The 27,502-nt window shown below is 40.0% G+C and overlaps 2 protein-coding genes across 2 annotated transcripts in view; both read left to right on the forward strand.

Annotated features, from left to right (window-relative positions):
• VEGFD (vascular endothelial growth factor D) overlaps positions 1 to 5,117 on the forward strand; it is a 30,754-nt gene extending 25,637 nt beyond the window's left edge. Inside the window, exons 5-7 of the mRNA XM_053970488.1 lie at positions 335 to 432; positions 2,797 to 2,992; positions 4,446 to 5,117. Of these exons, the coding sequence (XP_053826463.1) occupies positions 335 to 432; positions 2,797 to 2,992; positions 4,446 to 4,572 (421 nt within the window). The 3' untranslated portion in view covers positions 4,573 to 5,117. The remainder of the gene's footprint in view (positions 1 to 334; positions 433 to 2,796; positions 2,993 to 4,445) is intronic.
• Positions 5,118 to 16,385: 11,268 nt separating this feature from the next.
• On the forward strand, positions 16,386 to 25,514 carry PIGA (phosphatidylinositol glycan anchor biosynthesis class A). Its single transcript, XM_053971519.1, has 7 exons — positions 16,386 to 16,450; positions 16,672 to 17,330; positions 17,882 to 18,014; positions 19,052 to 19,184; positions 20,337 to 20,543; positions 22,113 to 22,417; positions 24,191 to 25,514. The coding sequence occupies exons 1-6, from the start codon at positions 16,410 to 16,412 to the stop codon at positions 22,374 to 22,376; spliced, it is 1,437 nt and encodes a 478-aa protein (XP_053827494.1). The 5' UTR covers positions 16,386 to 16,409; the 3' UTR covers positions 22,377 to 22,417; positions 24,191 to 25,514.
• The last annotated feature ends 1,988 nt before the right edge of the window (positions 25,515 to 27,502 follow it).

The raw sequence follows: 27,502 nt of genomic DNA on the forward strand, positions 1-27,502 counted from the left end.
TGAATACTGCAGGACAAAGACCACCCTGCCTGGGGTAAAGCTGTTTTATAGGGAAAAGTGGAGCTGCAAAACTGTAGCTTTTTCCTAGGGCTGTAATCTGAAATAGGTGCTAAACTTCCTTCCTGTGTCACTGGGAGCCAGAGAGCTCCCCCCTATCATCAGAACCAGCCAGACCCTGTTCCTTCTGTTTGCAGCAGTAATGCACACAGGTGCCAGCCCTTCATGTGGGACAGGGTGGCAGACCCAGCACACCAGCAGCTCATTTTGCCAAATGGCTACTGCGATGCCCCTAATTATATTTTTTAATTCCTATCTTAATTTCTTTTTCTTCTAGATGCCCCTTTACCAACAAATTTTGCCATAATGGATGGATCTGGGATAGTGACAAATGTGAATGTGTTATAGACACACAGCACTCCAACAGACGAGAAGGTAAAGATGGAATGACAAAGAGACACTTTTGCATACTATCTCCAAGCTCTTTGTCTCTCTTTCTGGTCTTCTTCTCACTTTTTTTTACATTGAGAGAGTTAAAGTTTTTATTCCACATCCCTAGATAAACTTGGATTATGGTTTGGAAACTCACCTGAAAATAAACACACATATGTTCTTCCCCCATCTCATGTTTTTATTCTTGGATGTTTTAGTCTCTCTGTATCAGCAATCTGAGTAGGACATAGGAAAGTATTTATAAGATTTGGTGAAGTAGGCACCCTGTACAAATTTTTATTTCACATGCACCTTAAATTGTATGATGGGCATTAGGGAAACTTCTTAACTGTAGAAAAAAAATGCCCTAGAATACATTGCATGGGGCAGGTACTAATTTTTTTTTTTAATTTTATTTTTAGTTCTTAAGAAAATAATTAATAAGCAATAAGATAGACAAAACCAGTCCTGCACATTAGTTGTAATCAGTGCAAAAAATTATATAACCTTTCAAAATATTTGAGTACTTTTAATGATAATCTTAAGTTATTTGGAATCTTTCAAACTGATATACCCTACATACTCAGGAGCATGTATGTATATGTCTTCAGGCCTGTGGAAGGAAATGGAAAAGGATAAAAATTGTAGAAGAATAGTAACTGCCTTTCTTCCTCTGCTTCCCCTGTAAAATTTTAATTTCTCAAAGAAATTGCAGGAAATATTCTGGGTGGTGATTGTGCAAGTCTAAACATACTAGCAATAAATATTAAGAGAAATAAAATTTTCTCCAAGTCCTGTGTAAGGTTTTTAAGAATTGTTTTTCTCAGGAGATTGTATTGGTCAAAACAACATGATCATAGCACTAGAGGAAACAGAGAAGGAAACCTTGCCTTTGTGCTTTAAGCTACATTCAGCAAGAGAAAGAATAAACCATTCAAGGCAACAATACATCAATCTGGCGAGCAATTCCTAGATTAGCAAACTAAAATAAAGCTAAATAACCTCATAAACTGGTCTACTGATTTCAATCTCCTAATGTTAATAAGCAAGAAATAATTTGCATAGTGGTTTCACTCTGACCATCGGGTTAGGCAGTCAAACACAAGTTAGGATTTTCAGTCCAAAAAGATTAGTACTCTATTTTAGACTGAGTCTGAAGGACTGAGAATAGCCAGAGCCCTCCTATCTCAGAGTCTTTTGAAAAGTCAGCTTGGAGCATTAAAATCTGTGGCTTGTGTAATTATGGCCTTTGTTGACATAGACTCAATACATCCTCAGAAGAAATATCATTCTCTGAAGTACATTGTGTTTGGCAAGTGGCTGGGACAAAATAACTTAAAATCTGTCTTTGATGTTGAAACAAAGTGAGATCGAAACATTCAACACCACTTCACACATGCCAAGCTTTATCACCCCAAGGAAAGGGTTTGTCTTCCAAGAATTTTGGGCAGACTCCTTCCTTACTTTCAATAGGCCTTAGGTTTTATTCTGCTGAGATACTGGTTTTTCATCATTGAGTAAATAATAATGAAAGTTTCTTTCAAGTAAGGTGCAAGCCTTTTCTGCCCACTGAGATCAGGGATCAGATGGCAGAGGTGCAATTACGTTTCACATGCCATAGGTTATATCCAAGAGCTAATTGTAAAGCCACAGGAAATTACCTTCCCAATGGCACCTTATATGCCATGACCTTTAACCAGGGATGTGCATCTTGCATTTTAATAAAGCTTTCACAAAATGTGTTCCCTTTTTGCTAGGATTAGCTTCATATTGTACTCCAGATGTGCATTTTCAGTGAAGATATTAGACAGTGAGTTCCCTTGGCTGTTTTGGCTTTTTTTCTGAAACAAAGTATTTTCTTTCATCTTTGACAAATATGAATGTGCTTCTTGTTGAAGTGCTAGGCCAGCTTGCCCCTAGTAGACATAGTATTACTGCTTAAAAATTTCTGCAGTGACTGTGTAGTGAAGTACACATGTGGTGGGTGTGGTACTTTGCATGGATGTGCCTTTTTTTCACAGGTATAGACTAAATACTTTTTGAGATTATCTTTTTAAAACTTGCTGTCTAGTAAACATTTGTGCATTCCAAAACATAAAAGTAGGCTCTTGCAATATACATCCCCCAAAATTTTTTTGTGCTAAGTTCAACCCACAAGAAACAGCTGTATTAGAATAAAGTGAAATGATCAGTGCAATCCTCTCAAGTCCTTTTCTGCACAGGAAGTTGCAACAGAAATTATGAAGTCTAGAATCTATCAGAAAGTACATGTGTGAGTCCTAATGAATATAGAACATATAGAGTCTCTTCAAAAGCAGAATTTAGTCATGTAAAGCTTACTGCTAAACTATGTATGTGCTATTGCAGGACTCCCTCCTCTTGCTGAGCTGGCTATGTGTGGACAACATATGGAATTTGATGAAGAAAACTGCGAATGCATCTGTAGACATAAGTGTCCCACAGATTTCTTTCAAAGTAAAGAGAACTGCAGCTGCTATTTGTGTAGGGAGAGCCAGGAGACCTGTGCTCTAAAACACAAGATATTTCATGCTGAAACCTGCAGGTAAGTGATCCTCGCCATTCAGTGTCTACATTGCAAGAGCTGAATTAGAGGTGCAAGTGCTTAATTGGCTGGGAGGTACACTTGGGATAAAATACCTTGCTGAAGCTAGGGAGAAATAATAATAATAATAATAATAATAATAATAATAATAATAATAATAATAATAATTGCTGTATAAAAGAAACCTAACGTTTGTTTATACTTTTAAGAAATCTGGACAAGGCCACTATTCAAGTGTCAATACTTACTACCTTTTTTTTTTTGCTAATCTTTAGGGAATGATGATAAAAACTGTACTACAACTGGTATTAGTTTTTGCAATGAGATACCGAGTCTTGTAGGTAGGCAGAGCCCATCCTGTGACAGCTGTTCTCTGCGCCAACTGAAGGCAATCTCATGGATGGTTAGGGACAAAGGTTCCCTAAATTTGCACACAGAGCACACAGCACATCCTTATCCAGACTGTACTCAGAACAAGTAATTTTCTAAACCTAATGCAATTTTGTACACATATAAATCTACCCAACCAGCTCTGACTCCACTGAGAAGCAGGAAATTTGTTCTGGGGCTACTATATTCCATGAATTTCTCTAATCTGTTTGTATTATTTGTTTTGAGGTTTCTGTGTCAAATCTCAGATAGAAAATGCCCTCATGGATTAGTTAATTTTTTTAATTTTTCAGAAAGCTTTGTTCCCATGTAGAGACCCAGGAGCATGCAGTAGCTTAGTCTTGAAGCTTATATAAGGATAGTCAGCATCCAGTTTCCCTGGGCACCTTGGCAGAGCTGTAGCTCACTGAGTGGTCACCCACAGGGTCCACTCCCAGTGGCTTCATAGGTTCATTCACAGGGAAGATGCTGTGGAAGAATTAACATCTGCATCTTCAGGTTCAGCTTTGAAAACAAGAACAAACACAAAATAGTTGGCAAGTATAAAAATAGCTAAAACAGTTGGCAGAGCTAAAAATGAGCATGAAAGAATTGGTTATTTATATATTTCAGACAGGTGGGAGGGGAGCAGTGTAATCATTTGTTTACATGAATTTGGCTTCTAGAAATTCCTGTAATCTGGATGCAGGACCTCAATGCCATTTCCATGCAGTATTTCTGGAGGAGCAAAGCTGAATCATGAAGTGAGATCAGCTACTTTGCAGAGTCCAAGGGCAGCAGTATCCAGTGCTAACCCTCAGGACTTCACTGGTCTCAAGAAAGGAAAGTATCACTTAAGTTGTGAATCTGGACAAATGGACCACTGCAAGACATGTTGCTGTAGACAGAAATTGTGAGGCAGTTAATTCTTGTCTCCCTGTGTTGTAGGATGTCAACACTTTTCCAAAGAGTGTGTAGGGAGCATTCCAGTGTTCAATGGTGAAAAAGTTGAGGAATGTGACAGTGAAGAATTTTCATATTAAAATGCTTTTCTCTTTTGTGTTCTTTCTCCTTTATCAAACAGTTGTGAAGACAGATGTCCATCCCAACCCAGAACATGCCCAACTGCCAAACCAGTGTGTTCCAGGCATTGTCGTTGTCCAAAAGAGAAGAGAGGTTCTCATGGGTCCCAAAGCAGAGAAACTCCTTGACTGAGCTTCCCCTATTCTTTGAAAATCCACTGCTTTGCAAAGTAGCTGTCACTGACTTTCAAACAATAGTAAACATGAACATCTTCCACATTAATAGCAGAAGAATTAATCCAGTCTGCATTTATTTATTAGAGTAATCACTAACTGCAAGTGAATCCTCTGGGACACTGGTAATTGTTCTCTAAGAGGTAACAACAGCTGATGAATTTCTGGCTACATGGAAGAAAGATTGGAAAGTACCAGTTCAATGTTACATTATGGAAGATGAAACTGTGTATTGGAAATAGAGTCACAGTCTCCAGCCAGTCATTCAGAAATTGAGACTTGATAATCTTAGCCTCTGAATCCTTAGCTAATGCAACTCCTGGGTAAAACTTTCTTCAGAAATTCAGTGTACAGGATTTGGCTTCTAATAGGTTCAGCACTGAGTTATTTGATCTACTGTTCAGCTTTGATTATCATTTTGTGTTTATTGTACAACTACTGTCAGATGTGCCATATTTAAGTGTATATAAGAAAATAAATACATCAGTTATTCGAGTGGATTTGATTTTTCTCTGTTATTTTGAAACTCTGCCCAACAAAAAGAAAGAAAAATCCCAAAGCCATTTCAAGTACAGCTTTCTTACATTTGTTCCACAGGGACTGGCTCCTGCCCAAACCCAGGTCGAAACAAGGTCACTTGACCCAACCGTTTCAGTAAAAAAAAAGCATTTTTTCCTATGTCTGCCTGACAGCATGTGTGATTTATTTATTTGTTCCTGGTGTAGTGTGTTAATATTTCTAAGGGGATAACAACACACTAGTACTAACTCTTCAGTGATTTTTTGGAAAAGCACTGTTCACTAGAAGATGGTTTTCCTCTTAATCTACCACACAATGAAAATATCTCCTTTGCACTGAAATTCCTCTTCCCAGTGTGAGGCCTGAGTAACAGTGCTTTAACCAGATCAGAAAAGGGCAGTATTATTTTCTGAGCCATTGAAGTCTGGTGTGAGCTAGTCCAGAGAAAATATTATGAGCAATAATCCTGAACTGGAAGTGATAGTCTTGACATCTGTATGATTTTTTCCCAGTTGCTGAATTCTCCAATTCTACACTGCACTGTGAACAAAGGGAATAGAGTATATGAAACAAATGCTACAGAGATGAAATGTTTGACACAACACAGGGAACAGGAAATGGATTTCTGATGTGCAACTAAGATTTTTTTTTTTATTCATATAGGAAAACCAGATTGCTTTATAATAAAATTAGAGCCAAATCCTGTAAGATTGACTGAATGGCTGGACAAAACACCAAACAATTAACCATGCCTTTAGTCTCAGTAAGGCATTTAGGATTTGATCCTGAGTGTTGAGAGTGTTTCCTAAGCCAGCTGGGACCTAGGTCTGTGCAAACATACCTGCAGGCTGTTCGTGCTACCTGTTCTGTGAGCTGGCCTGAGATCCTCTGACCGAGCAGCACAGCCTGACCTGTGAGCATCGGTGGAGCCCCTGCAGCACGGTTACCCCTGGCTGCACTGGGCTCCTGCTTGTGTGTGCTCCTCCAGAGAGAAGGACACATGCCACCAGCATGAACAAGAAGGGAAAGGTGATCCCAGTGCAAGACCAGGTGAAGCAGCCTGGCAGCACAAGCACACCCTTACATCTCCCCTGCTCCTCCAAGAGGCTCTAAATTCAAACACCTGTGTGATTGTGAGGTCCCTGAGCTCCACAGGGGAGTGAAAGGAATAAGTGAACTTCCCCATCACTTCTCCTCTATCTCATCTGGGGACACCCTGACCAAAAGGCTGTGTTGCCAATAAGTTGCACCTGTAGCACACTCCTCAGAAAGCCAGGGAACTGCAGTGGCAAACCTGACACTTAACTGGTAGCACCAGAGGTATATGGAGTGAAAATACACCTTTATGTAAAACCACACAAAAGTATTTGTAAAGCTAAATTCTGTGTAAAGAAATCAAGCTTTTACATTTCCTAGCTTATCCTGGAGTTTAGCAACTGGACTGCTGTATTAATTACACCTGTGTCTTGTCAGTGTTGATCTGTAGAGGCTTCCTTGGTTTCCTGTCCTGACCAGTGAATATATTAACTTCATTTTTCAAAATGGAACGCTCTTGCCAGAGAGACAAGTAAGTCTGCTTCAACCCCAGAGGCTCTTAGATAAAGCAGTCACTGAGGTGCTAAAAACCATGTTCCAAAGCTTTTCTTATGGATTTGAACATGAACCACCTAACCTCCAGGAGATTACAATGGCTATTAGAATACCTAGGCTGGAAAGATGCCATCACTGACCACCACTGTGAACCCTGCTCTGAGTTTTTCACATTTCCCCATTCCACTGAAAAAGAGACCAGTGCCTGGATGTCCAGTGCAGGACTGAAGATCCCAGTGGGATGGAGTGAGATGAGATCTTGCTATATTCCATAGGCTTCTTTCAGTCCAAGCCTTTGGGTGAGTTTAATCTTTAACCTCAAAATTTTGCTCTTAAATCTTGTGGATGACTTTGTTAAACACTTAGGCAAATATTTTTGATAGTGTTGTGGTTTAACCCCAGCTGGTAACTAAGTACCCCACAACTCACTTGCCCTACCACCACCCTAGTGGGGACATGTGGAAAGAAAAAGTAAATCTCATGGGTTGAGGTAAGAATAATTTGATAATTGAAACAAAATTAAATATAACAGCTTCAACAACAATAATAATGCTACTACTAGTAATTGTAATGGAAAGGGGAGAGAGAGGAATAAAACCCAAGAAACACAAAACATATATATATACATATATAGATATACAACAGAATTGCTCAGCACCCACTCACCAATGCCCAGTCCATCCCAGTGGTGATGGGACTCCCCTTCCCTAACTCCCCCAGGTTATATACTGGGCATGATGTTCTGTGGAATGGGATATCACTTTGGCCTGTTGAGGCCAGCCATCCTGGCTGTGCTTCCTCACAGCTTCTTGTGCATCTGCTCTCTGTCAGAGCACAGGAAATTGAAAAGTACTACTTAGCAATAGCCAAAACATCAGTGTCTTATCAATATTATTCTCATACTAAAAACAAGGCACAGCATTGTACCAGCTACTCAGAAGAAAGTTAACTCTATCCCAGCCCAAACCAGGATAGATACAGACATGCTCAAGCAACAGAGAATGTGTGATCATCAAAAACACACCTGGAGGTCAATGTAAAATTCAGTGTTATTTTCACTGAATTTACCCCCCTACAGATTCTTCTACCTGTGAGGGATTTCTGTTTTGCAGAAGCAATGTGCCTGAAAGCTTGTGGATTAAGAATGGTTCTTAAGCTTACTGTGAAGATGGAAAAGGAAACTGCTTGTGGTGGCATTCACTAGCAAGCATGACCTAAGCAGCCAACATTGAGGTTTTTATCTAGTTTATAACATGGATTCTCCTTAGGGGTTCTCAGCCCTAGTGTCTAGAAGCCTTATGAATGTACTTCTGCATGCTTCAAGCAGGATTGTCAGCTCTGGTGCAACCTACAGGCATCTTGCAGCCCATTTCTTTTACAATAAATTCTTACCCCAGAGGATCATCTGCTCCTAGGGCTCTGTGCAACTGTCTATTGTAGGGTGCTGCTCTTTGCTACCCTGCTCTCCTAATCATTAGAAAATTACCAAAGCTAGAGCATGTAGTGCATATCTGTAACATTCACTGAAACACTATGTGGAAAAGCTCAAGAATTTAAGCACAGTGCTGTGAATGACAGTGCTGTGTGATGGTCTTCACTGCCACAGCTCCAAGAATATCTGGATGTCACTAACTCTAAGGTGTAGCCATAAATCCTCTATGTGGAAGACCAGGACTAAAAGGAGGCTCTGGGTGAAGATGCAGATAATTAGATTTTGGTGAGTATCTATAAAAGTTCAATGCTTTTTTTTGGTGAAATTCTGGATTTTTTCATTTAAGAATATCCAACAAACTTTAAAAAAGAAATGCTTTATGTTATTTTTGATATTTATACATCAGACTGACTTTTAATTAGGATATTTAATATAACAATTCAGAAGAATTAAATGAGGTATGTAAAATTCATAGCAGACCTGTTTTTTGACTGATATCATTAGCTCTTAAACTATGACTAAATGACCCTCAGAGAGAGAAGGTTATTGAGCAGTGGAATGTTCTCTTTGAAGTTTGAAAGGCCTTTTATTACTGTGTTCAGCATGACTTGCTATTTAGGCATATGGACATGATTTACAGATTTCATAGGCAGAATAATAGTGCTAAAAATTCCTTTTGCAGTGTGTCTTAATTTTTATATAGTGAGGGATGTCTTTAATGTGATATTTGTGTTATGTATGTTATAGGAATGACAGTACTTAAATAATAATTTTTAATTCAAAATAAACCTACATGAAATTTCTCAAACCATCAATTTTTATGAGTAGTTAGCTTCTACTTATATGTACTTTCTTCAGGAAGGGGACAAGGAAGAATATGAATCAGGAAAATAGCTAAATATGCACACTGCTTGAAAGAGTCAGGAATTATTTATCTACTTGCAAAAACCATACTTGACTTGCAGAAGGACAGAGGTATGTGTGATCTTACCAAATGCTGGTGACATGGAAGAAATTCAAGCACGTCCTGAAAGTACTGCTCTCATTTACTTCAAAAGCTGCCACAGGTCATATGCTGTGACATTGCTTACAGCAAGAATTATTCACCAGAGGGTTGACAGAGCACATATAAATCCTGGCATACTCATATACACTGCAAACATATAAATCTGTACGAATCCTTTGGGCATCAACTGCAGCTGACTCATAAGGTCCCTTCCTGTATTCCAGCGAAAACAAATGTGAATCTGCTTAGGTTTATTTTTTGTTTTCTTGTACCACTGAAAGTCAGGATTTATGCAATCAAAGTTTTTTTGCTTTACAGTAGTGTAAAAAAAAGGAAAGGAAAATCTTGAGAACCCAGAACTGAATTTGAGGAAGCTCCTTCAGCTGCCTGTTTCCTTTGTATTTTCTAAATAACTGGTAAATGCATTTCAACTTTAAAATACCAAAGAGGTTGTCATCTTCTAATTCTGGACTTGTGGAGTGAATTGTTCTTTCTGCAAGGAACTACAAGGTGGATACCAGGCCAAGTAAATCTATGTTCTCATTTATTAAAGTCTACATTAAAAGAAACAAACAAGCAGGGGCTATAAGTGATGTACTGCCATTCATTTTATTTATCAAACTCCTACATCATCAGTTACTTAAAAACCTCACAAAAAACTTTTAACTCAGGGATAAAAAATCTGTTTTAAATTAAGATAAAAGGAAAGTGCTCCTTAGGCCAATAAAACAAAATGAGTACACAAAATTATGTGTCAGGGCTTGGTCTGCATTTTGACTTCAAGGCCATTAACACTCTTCTTTGTTTCCACTTTTATCATAATTTACAATACTACTCAATGTGAAAGGTCATTCCAGGCTGACAGCAGTCAGTGGAGGATCCATAATTTAATGTGAACTGTCTTCTCTCTTAAATATCTAAAGGTACTTTTAAAATGTTTATGGTTGAATAATCAACGGTTTAATTCTAGTCTGCATTGGAATACACTATAGATTTAAAAATACAACAGTAGTTTTACAAAAAATATCTAGCTATGGAGTGTGATTACAAATTAAGTGCCAAAAAAATAAGGTGACAAAGTAGGAAGCATTTCACTTAGCCTTTTTGCTGCACTTTCTTATAATAAGTGGTATTTTTAATTGGTGAAGACTATCTCTCATGTGTGGCTTAGGATCATAGGTCCAGCTGAAAAGGCAATGCAAGATACCCAGACTAACCCACCAGTTTCTGTTAGGTGACTCATTGGCACCTATCCAAAACTTTCCCCTGACCCCAGCTGCGCACACTCATGTGTGTCCTTTGATCTTTTTCTTGGGAAAGTGTATCTTGATCCCTACTAATGGACTAACTTTTCAGAATTATGCTTAAACATTCAAATACAGTCGCACAGTGGTTATTTTGATTCAGTCCTCTGAATAAAATCACCAACTCAAGTGATGAAACACAAGGAAGAGCTTAACACATCCACAAGAACTATGCAATGCTTCTTATCAAATTGTCTTTGCAATAAACATCAATATTTTCCTGTAGCTGAGTTATGAAGGCATATCATGAAAATCCCTTTAAAGTCATGCAGTCTCTTTTTTCCTCCATTTCCCTGTGCATCCCACTTTAAATCTATCCACAGCTCACTCCTAAAACTTTTCAGAGCTAAGAATGCCTACACTTCTCTACCTGTCCCCTCAAGTACATTCACCTTTCACCTTGCCCTGCTCCACATCAATTACATTTAACTCAGAGCAGCACCTTCCAGCCCCAAACCCTGTGGCTTCTGCTTCACACCTCAAGAATGGTTTTCATGCCTCTCTGAGTCTTCTCAATTCTAACAATCAAATAAAAATTATTTCTTCCTCCATAGACCTTACCTTGTATTTATCTGTAGATATTCAAGGCTACAGTAATAGTATCAATTTAAAGAAACCCTTATTTCATCTAATGGATTTTAAAGTATAATTGAAGTTAATTATTCTTGTCTTACAGTTTAAATCTGGTTTCAAACTATCAATATAGAGTTAATTACAGTATCAATGTATAGAACTATAGATAGTTCATGCTTTTTTTTTATAAGAAACTCATTTTCCTTTAAATTCAAACTGTAGAGACAGTAGTACTCGATTTGGTATAATGACTACAGAGAACAATGCTAAAAATGTTCTGGAGCATTTGTGGGTATGGGCATTACTAGTAAGAAATAAAACATACCAAGTTAAGGTTCTTCAGCTTTGCACAGAGATATTTTGCAGCACCACAAGGATGAACACATTTTAAGTTTCCAATAGCTCCATCTACTGTTGTCACTGCACCTTTTTTTCTCTTTCAGCAACACACTCAACTTTCAGTTAAACCCATTTTAAAGCTGAAACCCACCCGACAGTTCTGCCACTCCAGTTTGTGCCAACTCATAGAACTCTACATAAATTGCCAGGAGATTTTAAGACTGTCTTAAAATCAATTTTAAAGATACAAACAAAAGACCTCTAGAACAGGCCTTCTCTTCTAGCACAGCTGATGCATCAGGATTAAAGTACTCTGGTGTGGCCCCAAGGTTGCAAAAGCAGAAACAGATCTGCAACTAAATAGACAGTAAAATCTAGTAAAGCTGACAAAAAAAAAAAAAAAAGGAAAGAAGAACCAAGTCTAGTGTGGTCAATATGCTGTGGCTTCATAACTGACACCAGACCTGTGTGTTACTGTAAATCATTTGATCTAAATCAGACTGATTTAGAACTGTAGAAGGCAGAAGGCAGAACTGTATTTCTGTCAAATTAGTCAGATGGCTTGTTAGAGAGTTGATAGTAGTGGTATGCTGGCTGAAGGACAGAATCCCCTGGGTCTGCCACTACAAAACCAACTTCTGACAGATTTAAAATGTCAGGATAAGCACAGACACCACTTTGCATTGTGGGCTCAGGAATCTTTTTCTGCCCTATTTGAGGAGTACTTAAACAGGAACTTCTGGGAAGGCAGAAGACAGGCACCATCCAGGCTTTGTTTGCCATGACTGCTCCTGCTAGGGACCAGGAAGGAGCAGAGACCAAGTGTGCAGGTACTGGAATGGATCCTGCATGGCAGTGGTGAATGACTCACTGGCAGGTGGTGTAAAAGAGGATTCTTCTCAGAGATTCTTCTCAGGATTACTGAGAATACTGCAAATACAGCTGTCCTGTCCTGTGTCCTGCTAAGAGATGTAACTTGTTTGTTAGCCCAGAGGACTGGAAGCTACTCCTGGTGTATATCCTTTGACTGTTCCCAAGCCCTCATGCTCTTCTTCACCTTCACTGACCTGATTTGACAGGGAAGGGAATACTCTGGGCTCTGGGGTGGAAGAGCATTGTAACATGCAGAGGATGACCAAGTGATTGAGACCTCAGGGCATGCATGAGAGGCACAGATCACACACATGTGAGAGCTAACACGCGCAGCCTTCAGCCTTGCCAATCAACTTCTCCTTTCTGCTAGCAAATTCATATCCCACTGATCAATTCCAAACTGCTTAGAAGGGAGAAGTGTCTGTAAAATGGAAAACCAACTTATTTTCCGGCATTTGAGAGAGAAATCTGGCTTCAAGAAAAGAAGCCCTTTCTCCAGTTTGCGTTTAGTGGTAATTTCCTTCACAGACAGCACTGTGGTTTGTTAAGCCTTCAACTTGAAACCTGTATTTTAGAAGTACATTAACATGTAATTTCAGCAAGCTTCTGTGGGATTCCGTGAATAGTAAAACCCAGGTGCTTGAATGAGAAAACCATGATTTTTCCTGGCTGCTTAATGGGAGATATTCCAGCCAGGTAATAAGATTGGCTGTATGTGGTAGAAACCAGGCAAAACCAACCTTTCTATGGTATTACAGAAATCTAATAGATCCTGTTGCTATTTCCTAGCAGCAAAAAACAGCTGCTGAGGGAGACTGTTGGACACTCACTCCCTCTGTGCAGGAATCTTAGAAGTGACTGGCTCTTCAGCTCTACCCTGTAAAAGTAAACTAAATGGAAGGACAATTAGTCCTCTTTCTTCAGAGGAACAATTCCAAATACTGCTTTCCTCTTTGTTCTGGAGCCTACTTAATTCCAGCAGGATCAAAAACTGCAAACGCTGTCATTATTCAAACAAGGTGTTGGGCTGTCTCTGGCTGTCCTATTTGGTTTCACCAACCAGTCTCTGTTTATGATACATCTACAGGCCACAGTTCCCCATTCAGCAGTACTATTTTTCACTCATGTACTTAATTTGTGGTTTCCAACAGTTTCTGCTTTCCTGGAGCATGAAAAGGAAATGTCCTTCACTTCAAGCCAGTTGTGCAGTCTCACACCACTATTCCATGTCATAAGATTTCCAGGAGAACTGTGACTCCCTTGTCACAGCATCAGGCCCCAGAGCAGCACTGCTTCACAGCTCTTTTGTGAATAACTGATAGCTTGTTTTTGTCAGTTACTATTGTTTTTAATAATAAATGTGCATGCTTTAGGCTTATTGAGTGTAAATAAATGCATTAATTTAATACACCAGCTTAGCCACTTCACCAAACAGTGACAGTCTTTGCTCCATACCAACATGGAATAAGAGCAATGTCACCCAACAGGCTGGGGGATAGAGTGGCAAATTCAGCCTGAGAGGAGGCTGAGTGGGAGTTGAAAGCGCAGAGTACTTGGCAGAAAGTTTTCCTGTATTTTCAAGAACACTGAAGAGGTCTCCTTGAGGCCCAATGACATCTGCTACCTGAACAAAGACACAGGAATCTTGGAGTGTCCTCCATCTTCTCTCTCCATTAATTCAATTTATGAGATGTTTTAGAGAGCATTCAAGGACCAGGCTTGGAAGTGGCAATTATTCTGCTGTCACAGGTTTTACATCTTTACTCTCTACTCTATTTATCCTACAGTCTCACTCTGACCTTGTATGTGCTCTAAGTGAGGGAGTGAATATACTGAGTGCAGGATTTAGAAAGTAAGAAAATTTGATTCTTTCTTCAGCTGTTGGTCTCTTCAGTATGGGCTTCACCTCAGATCAGGCCAAGATAGACTCTGGATATGACCAGGATCTGTGACCATTATATGAATACACAACACAACACCAAAGTCAGTGTAAAGTGAATGTTATCCCATCCTTGTGAACCAGCTGTGGAGACAAAATTTAGCAGCACCTTTTTCAACTTGGTAGTGGCAAAGATTCCTTTCCTTTCCATTAAGGTTTGTCCTAGGCTCCTTGGATGACAAATTTTTCAAGTTCCCTTGAACATGTCAACAGGAGAAGGCTGCTAATACAGGGGGATTTACTGGACCTCTGACAAGAATGACATTAAGCTCAACCAGACACATTTAATGAAGAACACAGATGTCAGACCACCAAAGCCAACGTGCCAGGCCAAAGGCATGAAGGTTGGCCACAATCCCTGACTTCCTTCAGAAAGACATCCAGAGCCAATGACCAGCTGCCAGGAAAGAAAGTGGCTGCTATGTCATGTACCACTTACGATTTCTCTTTGGATTTTTTGAGTTTGCATACCAAGAATTACAGCTTCTCTAGAGAATACACACAAAGAACTAATCTAAAAAATATATATATTTCAAAATAGTTAAAACCATAAGCATTGTTTTCCTGACAGCTAAAACTGGAGTGACTTGACAGCTTGATTCTTCAGGGCAGTGTAACAGCAAGGGAGGTCACCACTACAATTTACCAGAGCTCACATGAGGTGCTGCACTGGAGAACCACCAAGTGAATTCCTCCGTCTCCTGGCACTACTTTGGTGCCTTTTTCCTAGAAGTAATTGAAGGCCACAGCTTTAAACTCAGGCTACAGTTCCTTCTGAGAACTAGAATCCCTACAAACTCCAGCTTCTCCAACTCTTCTTCTTTCACACCCTGCTGTTGCTGGTGAGAAGTTTCCCCTCTTCTGGCCTCACACTCAGCTTCTCATCCTGAAATTCACTCCAGAGAACCACCTGATGATGAAATCATATTTGCCAGTGCTGGTCCCATCTTCCTGAACACATGAGAAAAAATTCAATCAATGAGCAATGCTTTTCTTAGTCAACATAGTAGAGGTTTTCAGATCTTTCAGTCCCCAGAATGATGTGCCTTATTTCCTCCTTAGTCCTTCCTGGGATCAGTGTCTCCAAACCACATCTGTCCAAGCTTCAATCTAACAGGAATCCAGCCAGAACTCCAGCCTAGGTCAGCTTGTACTGTCACTCACAACAAGCATATTTGCATAGGAGCCATGACAGACTCAAATCTGACAAAATTCGTATCAGAAATCTTGGCAAGAAGAAGGAACTGCCAAACATAATTTTAGGAACATACAGGAAAGGCATGAACACCCTTCTTGGCAGCCAGCAGCAGTCAGGACAGTGTTTGAGCTGTAAAAAAGGCTGATGGTAAGGCTCCTTAAGGAGACCAGGAATACACAGCCAAGTGACGTCAACCCGGCTCCTTTCCCAGTGTTCAAGTTCCCGGACTGTCTATAAAAATCATGGTTTTGAAATTACTTTTTATTTAGAGACAGCAAGCTTTCAGCACTTGTGGCAGAAGATCTAGAACATTTCGGGAGCTCCAGCTCCACACACCAGAAGAACTTCTCCACTGGGGGCAGAGCAAAGCCTTTGGAATTTTGAGGCAATCCCATCCCTATACGGCATTTATGTCACTTCTTTCAGTAGCTCCGTACTACACTTTTTTGACAACAACCGTACGGGACTTCCCACTACAGCAAGGACATCGCTGCTGCATTAGCGCCGTGCCCTCGGTGTCCGGCGCCGGGAGCGGGGCGGGACAGCGGGATGCGGGGGGCCAGGAGCGGGACGGAGCGGGGCCGGGATCCCAGGGCGGGATCCCGGGATAGGGAGCTGGGGCGGGATCCCGGGATAGGGAGCGGGGCTGGTTCCCGGGACAGGGAGCTGGGGCGGGATCCGAGGATAGGGAGCGGGGCGGGATCCCGGGACAGGGAGCTGGGGCGGGATCCCGGGACAGTGAGCTGGGGCGGGATAGGGAGCTGGGGCGGGATCCCGGGACAGAGAGCTGGGGCGGGCCGGGAGCGGGGCGGGATCCGAGGATACGGGAGCGGGGCTGGATCCCGGGACAGGGAGCTGGGGCGGGATCCCGGCGGGGAGGCAGGCGCAGCGCCGCAGCCAATCCCCGTCCTGCGCGGCGATTGGCGCTGGTTTTCCCGCGTGACGCCGCGCCGGGCGGTGATTGGCCGTGGCGCCGCCCCGCGCGGGCGTGGCCGCGGCGGTGACCGGGAAATGGGGCCATGGCGCCGGGCAGCGCGCAGGGAGCGCCGGCCGCCGGCAGGTACGTGCACGCTTCCCCGCCCTCAGCGCCGCCCGCGCTCCCCCGGGGCGGCCGTCGCGGGGACTGGGCTCTTCAGGGGGCCGCGGCGCCTCCCCTCCCTGCGTGCGGCCTGCGCGGGACGCACGGTGGGCCCGGCGGCGCCGCCGACACTGAGGGGGCCGGGGGTCGTCGCGGGCGGCCGCCGGCGAGTGATGGCGCCTTGTGGTTCCTTCCCCCGGCAGGAACGGGCCCGGGATGGAGGGCGGAGGCCCGGCGGCGCACAGCGTGTGCATGGTGTCGGACTTCTTCTACCCCAACATGGGGGGCGTGGAGAGCCACGTGTACCAGCTGTCACAGTGCCTCATCGAGCGCGGCCACAAGGTCCTGGTGGTCACCCACGCCTACGGCCACCGCAAGGGCGTCCGCTACCTCACCAGCGGGCTGAAAGTCTACTACCTGCCCCTGAAGGTGATGTACAACCAGTCCACGGCCACGACGCTCTTCCACAGCCTGCCCTTGCTCAGGTACATCTTCGTGCGGGAGCGGGTGACCATCGTGCACGCCCACAGCTCCTTCTCGGCCATGGCCCACGACGCCCTGTTCCACGCCAAGACCATGGGGCTGCGGACCGTGTTCACTGACCACTCCCTCTTCGGGTTCGCGGATGTCAGCTCGGTGCTGACCAACAAGCTGCTGACGGTGTCCCTGTGTGACACCAACCACATCATCTGCGTCTCCTACACCAGTAAGGAGAACACGGTGTTGCGAGCAGCCTTGGACCCTCGGATAGTCTCTGTCATCCCCAACGCTGTCGATCCCACCGACTTCACTCCAGACCCCTCGAGGAGGGATGACAGTACAATAACAATTGTTGTTGTCAGCAGACTTGTTTACAGAAAAGGTAATAGGGGAATCAAATGTAAGCTTGTTTTGGTTTTCTTACTTTGGAGAGGTCTTGGTCAGGTATCACTTAGGCTGTATCTGTGGCATGGATGGAATTTTCACTGGGAGTGGTGAGGTGGCTGTTCCAAGCTTTGTGTTAGTGAGCTCAAGAAGAAGAAATGTACATTTGTTTTTGTACATGTTGGGTTCAGAGGTGTGTTTCCTTTGTAATACTGAAGAGACCAAAAACTGCAGTTTGTAAAATGGAAGGTTTGGATCGTATTGGACATAAGATTTAGAGCCTAATCTATATATTCTGTTAGAAATGTTTTAATTGTTTTTTATTTAATCAAGTGACAGCAGGTTAAGTGATTTTTTTTTCTATTTTTTTCTTCTATGAGGTCCAAACTCTGGGGTTTTTTTCATATTTCTGTGTACTGCAGTTTAACTGTCTTCAGGAGACTTTTTTCACTCCTTCTGCTCCTGAATATAGTTGCAGATGTGGGCTACATCATGAGAAGTTCTGAAATCAAATGCAATAATGGCTTGTCCTACGTTTTCTACTCTTAGGTATTGATTTGCTTAGTGGTATAATTCCTGAGCTCTGTCAGAAATATCCAGAGTTACATTTCTTAGTTGGGGGAGAAGGACCAAAACGAATCATACTGGAAGAAGTCCGAGAGAGATACCAGCTACATGACAGGTTTGTTCTGTGGGTGTCTGTGACCCTTCAAGGTACTTCAGGGGTGGGGACCTGCCTGCCTCCTTCCCCCAGATAAGCCCCAAAGCTTGAGACTGGAGGCCTAAGGCAAGGCAGATAAACCAGACACTGAAGACTTTGAGAGCTGGACTATGGTCCAGGAAGTTAATTCATATTTCTATGAATAGGCCCTCAATGAGCCATCACTCAGGTCATAGAAAGGTGACTTAGATATAAGTTGATCATGCCCCTCTCTGTGACCGTGATGTTGGATCTCATATGGCATCAGGTGTTAACAGCTTGTTTGTACCATTGCATGTGATGATGACTACTAGTAATTTATCATTTCAGTATGAAACTCTTCAGCATAGTGCTTGTCTCTTATGCTTTCTTGTCATACTACAAACACTTTCCCTGGTGCTACCATGTTACCAGAATGTTGCCATTTATGTATTTCTCTTGGGTTTTCTGGATCAAGAACAGTTTCATAGTCTCAATTTGTTTGTTTTCTTTTCTAGGTTTTTTGTTGCCTGTTTTGTGCTTTAGTCAGTGATTTCCCCAATTAAAATTGTCAGTATCATTCTCATTTTACCCTTTATTGTTTTCCAATATCTCTTAAAGATGATGGGTCCTGATCATTGTATCTTAAAAACTTTTTCCCTTGACTCGATTGGTCAGACCTCACATTGAAAAGTCAGATAATGCATTTGACAAATCTTAGTTATTAACTGAAGGAAGCAATTTTTTCTTGCAGAACTAGAAGGCTCAGTACCAGTGTTCTGGAGGCAAATGTCATTAAAACAGCAACTTCTCCCACCAACTTTCAGAATTTTCTTTTAGTGTGACAATAAAAAAGTAGGGTCTTCTATTTCTCCATTGCTGGAAAAATTTAGAGAAAACTAAACCGAGGTGCCCATCTTTGTTCTCCCACTATATAAGTATGAACCATTGATACCTTTTTCAGAATATGTGGCATTATTATGGTGCAAATCTGGTGTTTATCTCTGAGGGTTTTTTTGGATTTTTCGTCTTGTATGCAGGGTGCGTCTTCTAGGAGGCTTGGAACACCAGGATGTCAGAAATGTCCTGGTCCAGGGGCACATTTTTCTCAACACTTCCCTCACTGAGGCCTTTTGTATGGCTATTGTGGAGGCAGCAAGCTGTGGTTTACAGGTAAAAAAAAAATCTCAGTATCTAGAAAGCATGTATCCATTTTAAACAAATTTCACAATGAAACAATATGTGCCTATCACATTTGATTTCATCTGAGATTCTGTTTTGACAGAGGTAAGCAAATGTTATGCCCATTTACAGATCTCCTGGAAGCTGAGACAGAAGGGTTAACTCCAAGAAGAATTTTGTGCAGAATTGGGAATAACATGTAGATCTGCTCTCAGTTCTCTGAACTAGCCAGACTGCCTCTCCAAAATACTATTTTGTATGTACTCTTGTACAGAGTTTTGGGGTAGTTGATGTTCACAAAGGTTTACTTTGAAAGGAGCTGCAAAAAAATTGTCTTCCTATGTAGGAATTCAAGATAAGTTGGAGAGAGAGAGAACAGTAAAAGCTCTAACTAATTTATAACTCAGATTGACAACTCAAAAATAAGTTGAGTCACTAGCCATAAAGAGTTAGAGTTTCACAATAAAATATAAAGAAACCTTATTAAGAAAACTGATAAGAGTACCTAATTTACAGTAAGTATAGAAAATGTGAGCAACTTTAGTTTTTTCTTGAGTATCCTTTGACAGCAATTACTACCTAGTTGTAGTTATTCTCTTGCCATCTCTTCTCTAGAGGTGAGGAGGTTCTGCAGTTTCTTATTGCCCAATGTTTAGAGATGATTGCACAATCTAAGTCTTAGTAATTTCTGATTTTCCTTTAAAAATAATAATTCAAATTAATATGAATAAATTTTTGCAAGTGTTCAGTAACCTAGGAAACTGAAATTTTAAGTATGTGGTAAAATTATCCTCTGCAAATAGAAGTAGCAGTTTTTTTGAGATACTGTGGAGGAAATGTCCGAAATTGGATTACACAGGTTTAGTTGAGTACGGGGGCAGACACCTTCAGGAAAGGTGTCTCATAATCACTCATTAGACCAAGTCTTCTGTTTTATCATGGCACCAAAGAATCATTCTGGACAGTGTTGAAGGTAATCTGCTATGCTTTGTCTTCTCTGGGGTTTACCCCTTTATTTCACATACACATCAAGTTCCCAAACCATGATATTTTCCTATTCTTTTAAACAATGTAATAGCATTGCCATCACACAGGTTCATTTTTTAGGTTGCATGTATGCCATTTCTTCTGTTTGTTTCAAAGGTGGTGAGTACAAGAGTTGGTGGGATTCCAGAGGTACTTCCAGAAAATCTCATCATTTTGTGTGAGCCCTCTGTGAAATCTTTGTGTGATGGACTAGAAAAAGCTATTGCCCAGCTCAGATCAGGAACTCTGCCATCTCCAGAAACTGTTCATAAAGAAGTGAAGACATTTTATACGTGGAGGAACGTAGCAGAGAGAACTGAGAAAGTATGTATAATCACTTCTTTTAAATTCTCTGAAAGTAAATTTCTGAAACAATTCTTGTTTTAAATATTACTATGCACATTCACTGTGTAATATTCCAGTGTAATTTTTCAGCATATTTTCTGTCAAACATACATGGTTTTAAAAGGTTCAGAAAATGCGCTTTTTTTTTTTTTTTTTTTCCCCAAATACATTCCTGGATAGGTTTTTTTTTCTATTTGTATTTTCTAACATGCCATAAACTGTTGGTAAATATTTTGAAGAAAAGCCTAGATTATTAGCTAGATTTCTACTCTTTGTTTGTTCAAGTCTTCACATGAAGTAACTTTTCTGGCATAACTGGAAAATGTGCTGCATAAGCTGTATGACAAGGTAAGAACAATTCATGACAAAGCTTTGCCATGTGCTAACAAATAGTTTAAAATTATGAGAGGTATTTCAGTGCTGGAAGGCTGAATGCAGCTGAGTTTACATAAGCTGTGGTTGTAATGAATATTTCTTTTCATAGTTCTGAAATCGTATTTCAGAATTAGAACTGCACTACAGTAGAAAAACTCTGCCTTTAGTGAAGAATGTTGGCTGCAGCAATGTTACAAACACCTGTGGAACTGTGTCACTTCTGACTTCACCTTCTGTGTTTTAGGAAGGAGAGAGTAGCTGAACCCCATGCCTCTTAGATTGTACTGCACTCAACTGCGTATCTCTCACAAGCCTCCTTGAAGTGCCATGTACAGCCAATTTATTTTATTATTTTCAAGTGGCATCAGTATCATTCATTTTATGATTTTGTAACTGCAAGCAACATCTTAAAAACCCACCAATACTTCATGAAGGAAAATGGTCATAGAATTGGTAGAAGTATGCATAGATCTTAAATTGTACAGAAGACAGCTTTTGGTTAGCAAATTAAGTTACCTGTAGAATGGAGTCTAACATTCTTAAGGAAAAAACGGTGTCCTTCAAGCCTTTTTGGAGTGCTTTGTAATGGGTTTGTAGTTGGCTGTGGTTGACATGTATAATAAATCACTAGTAGCATGTATTTGCTTTGTGCAGTAATTGAACTACTGTTTCTTTAAACAAAGATCAGGAGCCTATTAGGATTTGGTTCATTGTTCAAATACAGAGATTTGGAATAGGGCCAAACTCACCTATGAGTTCATCCAGCTTTGTGTTTAAAATCTAGTAATTGCATGTTCAAGCTCTTCCTGGGACTGATGGGACTTTGAGTTTAGAACCCATGCAATCAATTAAAACCCTCAACCCTTTCTGTATAATACTACATGAGAGACAAATTATGCAGACTTCCTAGTCAATGAAATACTTTTGACTCTTCAAAAGTAAAATAAGAGAATGTTTCATATTTCTCCTTAAATAAATGAATGAACTATTTAGAACAAGACTCATAAATCAGCACTTAGGATCTGCAGAGCTTATTTGGGGGGTAATATTTGTCCCATCTGGTAGATAAGAATGGATCATTTATTTTGTGCAGTGATGACAAAGCACTGCCCGATTTTTGAGGTAGAATCAATGTGTTTCTAAGATGTTACTTTCTGTCTCCTCTCTGTTTAGGTGTATGACAGAGTTGCAGATGAAGTGGTTTTACCAATGAAGGAGCGACTTGACAGACTAATGACTCACTGTGGTCCAGTGACTGGGTGTATTTTTGCTTTTTTTGCTGTTCTGAACTTCCTTCTCTTGGCATTTCTGAGGTGGATGACTCCAGATTCCATTATTGATGTTGCAATAGATGCTACAGGACCTAAGGGTGCCTGGACTAAACAGTATTTTCTTGGGAAAAAAAGAAGAGTTAAAGAAGAACTTCCAAATTCCTAAATTGTTCAAGTGGAGAGGGAAGAATGTGTCGGTCACTAAAGGTTTTAATGCTTGCTGACAGAGACATTACTCTTAAAACTCTTTAGTTTCTTTCTGAAGTTCTTGGAAAGAAACTTAGATCAATGTGCTACCTCAATTTAGGATGATGTTCTTAGTTCAGTTTTGGATTCATACAAATTTATGGGCATCTCTTTTGCACTGAAAGCTGGGAGGAGAACATGTGTTTTTATATATGTCAGAAGCCTTGGAAACAAAAATACAAGATTTTTTCTTGATAAATTGAACATTGCAGAAAGGGGCTTATGGTGTTTGGGAAAGCAAAACACAACAATTATTAGCTTACTGTAGTTCCTTCTAATCCCTGATATTTACTGTGATTTTTATTTTAAGACCTCTTTCAAAATAATTAAAAGCTCAACAAAATACACCTTTTTTTCTCCTAAGATGAAAATGGCACTTGAAATTATTCATAAAGTCCATTACCATGTAAATTTCAGAGACTTAGTTCTAGCAGTTGTGTCTCAGTGACAGTGCTTTGCCTGTGTAGCATTATTATTTTGAAGTTGTTCCCTAGTCAGAGTTGCACATCCTTTTGCTAAATCAACATTCCATAATGATTTTCTGATATTTTCAGAGGTGCTAAATTTGTCCTGTTCTCTTACATGTGTGAAAGTGATGTAAAGCTTATAGTGGTTTTGGGTTTTGTTTTTGTTTTTCGGTACACAGGCAAAGAAATAATATTAATTAGAGATAATACAGCCTTTAGAAACATCTCAGGCCTGAAAACTTCCAGCAGTCTGTGCCAAAGTGAGAAGTAACACGTGTGAGAGAGCAAAAACTGTGAAGGGCTTAACAGGCACACTTGTGCTTACTTGCTCTCTCCCACCTCCCACCCACCCATCCCTTTTTCCCCCACTTCTCTTTCTCCTTCCCCTTACTTATGACCAAAGTGGCATTTCAGTCCATCCCGGGGAGGGATAGCGTTCAGGGTGAATGATTTCACCTCATCACATCAGAGACGCTGGCAGGTGCCGCATGTGAAATCTTGGCAAGGTATCCCTTAAACAGAAATAACAATGGCTGTGCTTTTCATGGAGAGAGAGAGAAGGAGCAGCTGTGAGGAGTCTGGCTGGTGTGTACGTGGGGCAGGAGGCAGCACAGCATTGTGCCAACGTGTGTGAGGAGTTTATTTCATTTGTGTCAACCATCTCTAAGATTGCCACTTGTCTGATGCACTGGGTTAGTTTCTTTTTCAAGCATTACTAATGATGATAAGCTTACTATTTTATGACTCTGGAGTGTGTGCTGTTGGACGTTATATTAATATTAAAACTGTGCAATATTAAAACACTGTTTCCAAACCCTTGAAGGGTAGTATTTAACACACTACTTCTGCCAAATTCATGTTGTTTGGGTAGAGATGTAATTACAAAAGCATTTTATAATTTCATTGAACATATTTTCATGAAACACAAAGATAATGTAAATAATTGCCATATATAAAGTCTATTTTCTTTTACTAGAATTTTTAGCCTTTGATATTTAACATATAGCGTGTAATATTACAAATCAAATTTTTCAAACTCTGCATTAAAAGTGGAAGCCATCTAAAATAGTGCCACAAGGTTTAAGGATAAATGGGTAGAATTAAGCTAATATTCTACTTTTCTAAGTTATTCTTTTTTTTTTTTTTATATTGCTCAAGCATTCAAATTTCTATTAGCCTTCTGAAAATACTGATTGCCACTCCAGGGAAATGCTATATAAATACATGTGTGTGTATTTTTAGTAATATTTTGTTTTTTCTCTTTTAGTTCTGTTTGGTTTCCTGCAACATCTGCAAACACGAATCAAAAGGATTGTGTGTATCTATTCAAAATAAGTTTTCTTTTGTGGAACATTGTGTACTTGTGAATAACATAATAAAACCTTGCTGTAGTCTTGTTTACAAGACCAATGTAAAGTTTATCTAGAGGTTTATTTACCTTTCCATAAAGAATGGATGCATTTCATTAATATGTGGGAGTATATAATTAGAAAATACAGAACTACAAACCATAATGCTGCTTTTCACCACTGATTGTTGGAGTTCTTATGGGAATGGTTTTTTAATATTCATCTTTCTGTACAAGCTGCCATACAAACTTAACTCATAACTGGTTTTTCAAATAACACCACTTGTATTATGCAGAACTCTGTGGGAATTATTTGCTCACTGGCCTTGTGCAGTGGAGTAAAGGGTGATGCCACAGAAACATTTACAGTTTTACAAAATAACAGTGGGTAACATGAAAAAGGTTAAATAAAATAAGCAGAATACTAAAAAAAACCGAGTGTGGTTAGAAATTAATAAAATAACTTGTTAAAAAATTAAAATGTTTCAATTGTGCTTGTAGGTAAGATTATTGTTTTGACATACCAGGGCAATGTTAGGAGAGTGACACTAATTAAACAATGTCTTGCACAAAGCAGAGCCTCTGGTGTGTAGGAGGAGCAGGAAGACCTGTATAGAATGTCCCCCTCCCAAACTGCAATGAAATTCCATCCCCAGGCACAAGGAGAAATGTTATTTCCAATACATTATGTGCAGATGCTGTGAATTAAGGTATTGAAAATTGTAGGTTAAACCATACAATATACCACACAAGCATCAAGTATGGATATAAGATTAGTCCTTCAGACTGTGTTTTAGTGGGTGTGGATGTATCTGTAAGAAGGTAACTACTGTAATTTACTTGTTTTGTACTCATGTTTTTCTGCATCTGTTTATATTTTTTCCCTTTTTGATATTTATTTCTCTTTACCAGTCCCTTTTTTTCATATATGCTTAGACTTTTAAAAAATTATTTGTAATAGTCTTTCTGGTGCTTTCTGCTTCAGTACAATACAAACTTTATGTAAATAGATAAAAGAATAATCAATCTCAAAATGGTTTAATAATTTAAAATTTAATTTTTTAAAAATTAAAAGTATTTCAATATTTTTAGTGTTTGCTATCATTAAACTACTGTCATGATATTTGCTGTGCATCATGACATTCAGTAGTATGTTGACTTCCAGAGTTTTCCCTAATGCCTTGAACATTGGCAGAGATAAAAGGTGGATATTTTTTAAGGCAATAAAGACAGGATGTGGTTATGTGTCTGAATTTATTATTTTATTAAAATTATATATTTTTCTTGTAAACCTAGCAGGTAGATTAGGTTGTTTTCAGATCCTGACATGCTTGAATACTGTCATAACTCTAGAGATGCTACCTGTGCAGGATTCATTGAACTTTAACTGTGCATGGCAGGTTGTCTTGTACATGCAGGTTCTTCAAGCTGTTTGTTTAAGCAGGAGGGACTGGTGCATTCCCTGGGAACACAGGCACTGGGAACTGGGAACACAGACTGCTGCTGGAATTTGCTGTCTTCCTGCCCAGGCAGCAGCAGGAGTTTCAATAACCAGACTCTACCCGGTGTGATGGGTGGCAGATAGGTGAGATGAATCCCGCATTGGCTTGAGAGCAACCAGTGAGTCACTCTGCACATCTCTTTAAAAGGAGTGTTGTAAGTGTGCTGACCTAAGGATGCAAATAAGGCAAGGTTTGTGTGGGAAGTAGTGTCATTTATTAGATCAAACTGATAGAAAAGAAGTAGCCATGCTCTGTATGGGTGTCTTTGTTCTCATCTCTTCTGTTTGAGTGTTTCTGACTCCTTTTTTTCCCCAGTTGCCTTACTTTGATTGACTACACTGGATACTCTAATCCCAGCTACATACATTAGAAATACACTGCTGTAATTCAAAGAGTGTGTGTAGCATAAGAATAGACCAATACCTCTTTGAAGCTCTTTGAGATGAGGATTCCTCATCCCTTTATTTCCTTGCCAAATTCTTCAGGTCACATCTGATATTTCTCCCTAGAAGTTGGATAAAGTTAAGGTGAACCTTACTGAAAATGAGTTGTTTTTCTAAAGTGGTTTGCCCTTTTTTACTGCTTATTTCTTGCATGTGTGTCAATTAGCATATATAAACTTACTTTTTGAGTTCTTTGGAGGATCTGACTAAACTACTTCTTTTTACCGTCTCATGACAATTTTTTGAACGATTAATATATTTTTTGGATATTTTGATTTAACAATTTAATAATTATCCTAGAGTTAAGAAAGAGTGATTCATGGAGTAGTTTGGGCATCTTGCAGAAGTTGTCAGTGAGCTGTGTTTTTTTCTACAGGGGATTGACTTGTTCACTCAAGTCTATCAATGGAGTTGCGTAATCCACCTCATTCAGCTCACAGCAATGATGCTCAAAAGAGCAAGGGAGGAACGATGACAATCCTGTGTCTGCACTGTCATTGCTCTTGTGTTCTGCCTGTTCTCACACCTACACCATGTTGCTCATCTCTCTAGTTTCAAAAATACCAGAGATTTCTGAGTGATCACACCCGACCTTGCTGTTGTTTCCCTAACTAGCACCCTCACCAGTATTCATACTTTCCACCATGCTGTTCAGCTGTCTTCCCAATGATAATTTTCTTTTACATCCACTGCATTAATTTTCCTAGTGCTCTTGTACACTAAGAGCAGATTAGGAGATTACACAAGCTTTTCTCAAATGACTCACTGAATAATTTAACTGAAAATCTTTATTTGTCTTGTTCTGAAGCCAGGAGGGTGATTTTGCTGCTACACAAGTAGAGTCAGTCCTTCTGGGAGAGTCATGTTCCAGTGACTGCTCCCAAGCAGTCAAAATTTCTCATGATTTTCTAGAGCACTTGGAGAGCTCTTTGATATTATTCCATTAGGGATAAGAGAATTTCAGTGGAAATCACCTGATTTTCAGTTTCTTGTATTTTTCTCAGTTTTATAGGCATTTACAATTCTACATACCATCTATTAGGCTGATTGGGAAAGAAATCAATGAATTTCCTTTGTAACTAAAAGCCCAGTTTTCTGGTTTTTTTTTTCTCAAAAGGTGCCCTTCCTTCTTGCTTGTCTCCTGTTGAGAGCCAGCTTTTATAAATCCTTTTGTAAAGATTTCTCCGTTATTCAGGCTAACTTTACTTTGTTATGGTCTTAATATTTTTTATGTGTTCTTTTTCTCTGCATCCAACATTTTGTTCTTTACAGCTTTTACTATTCCT

The sequence above is a fragment of the Vidua macroura genome, chromosome 2 (genome assembly GCF_024509145.1).
Source record: "Vidua macroura isolate BioBank_ID:100142 chromosome 2, ASM2450914v1, whole genome shotgun sequence".
Classification (NCBI taxonomy): domain Eukaryota; kingdom Metazoa; phylum Chordata; class Aves; order Passeriformes; family Viduidae; genus Vidua; species Vidua macroura.

Coding starts and splice junctions, on each gene's coding strand:
- PIGA (XM_053971519.1), top strand. CDS start 16,410: ATGGCGCCGGGCAGCGCGCAGGGAGCGCCGGCCGCCGGCAG. Junction 17,331..17,881: donor CAGACTTGTTTACAGAAAAG/GTAATAGGGGAA, acceptor TTCTACTCTTAG/GTATTGATTTGCTTAGTGGT. Junction 20,544..22,112: donor TAGCAGAGAGAACTGAGAAA/GTATGTATAATC, acceptor CTCTCTGTTTAG/GTGTATGACAGAGTTGCAGA.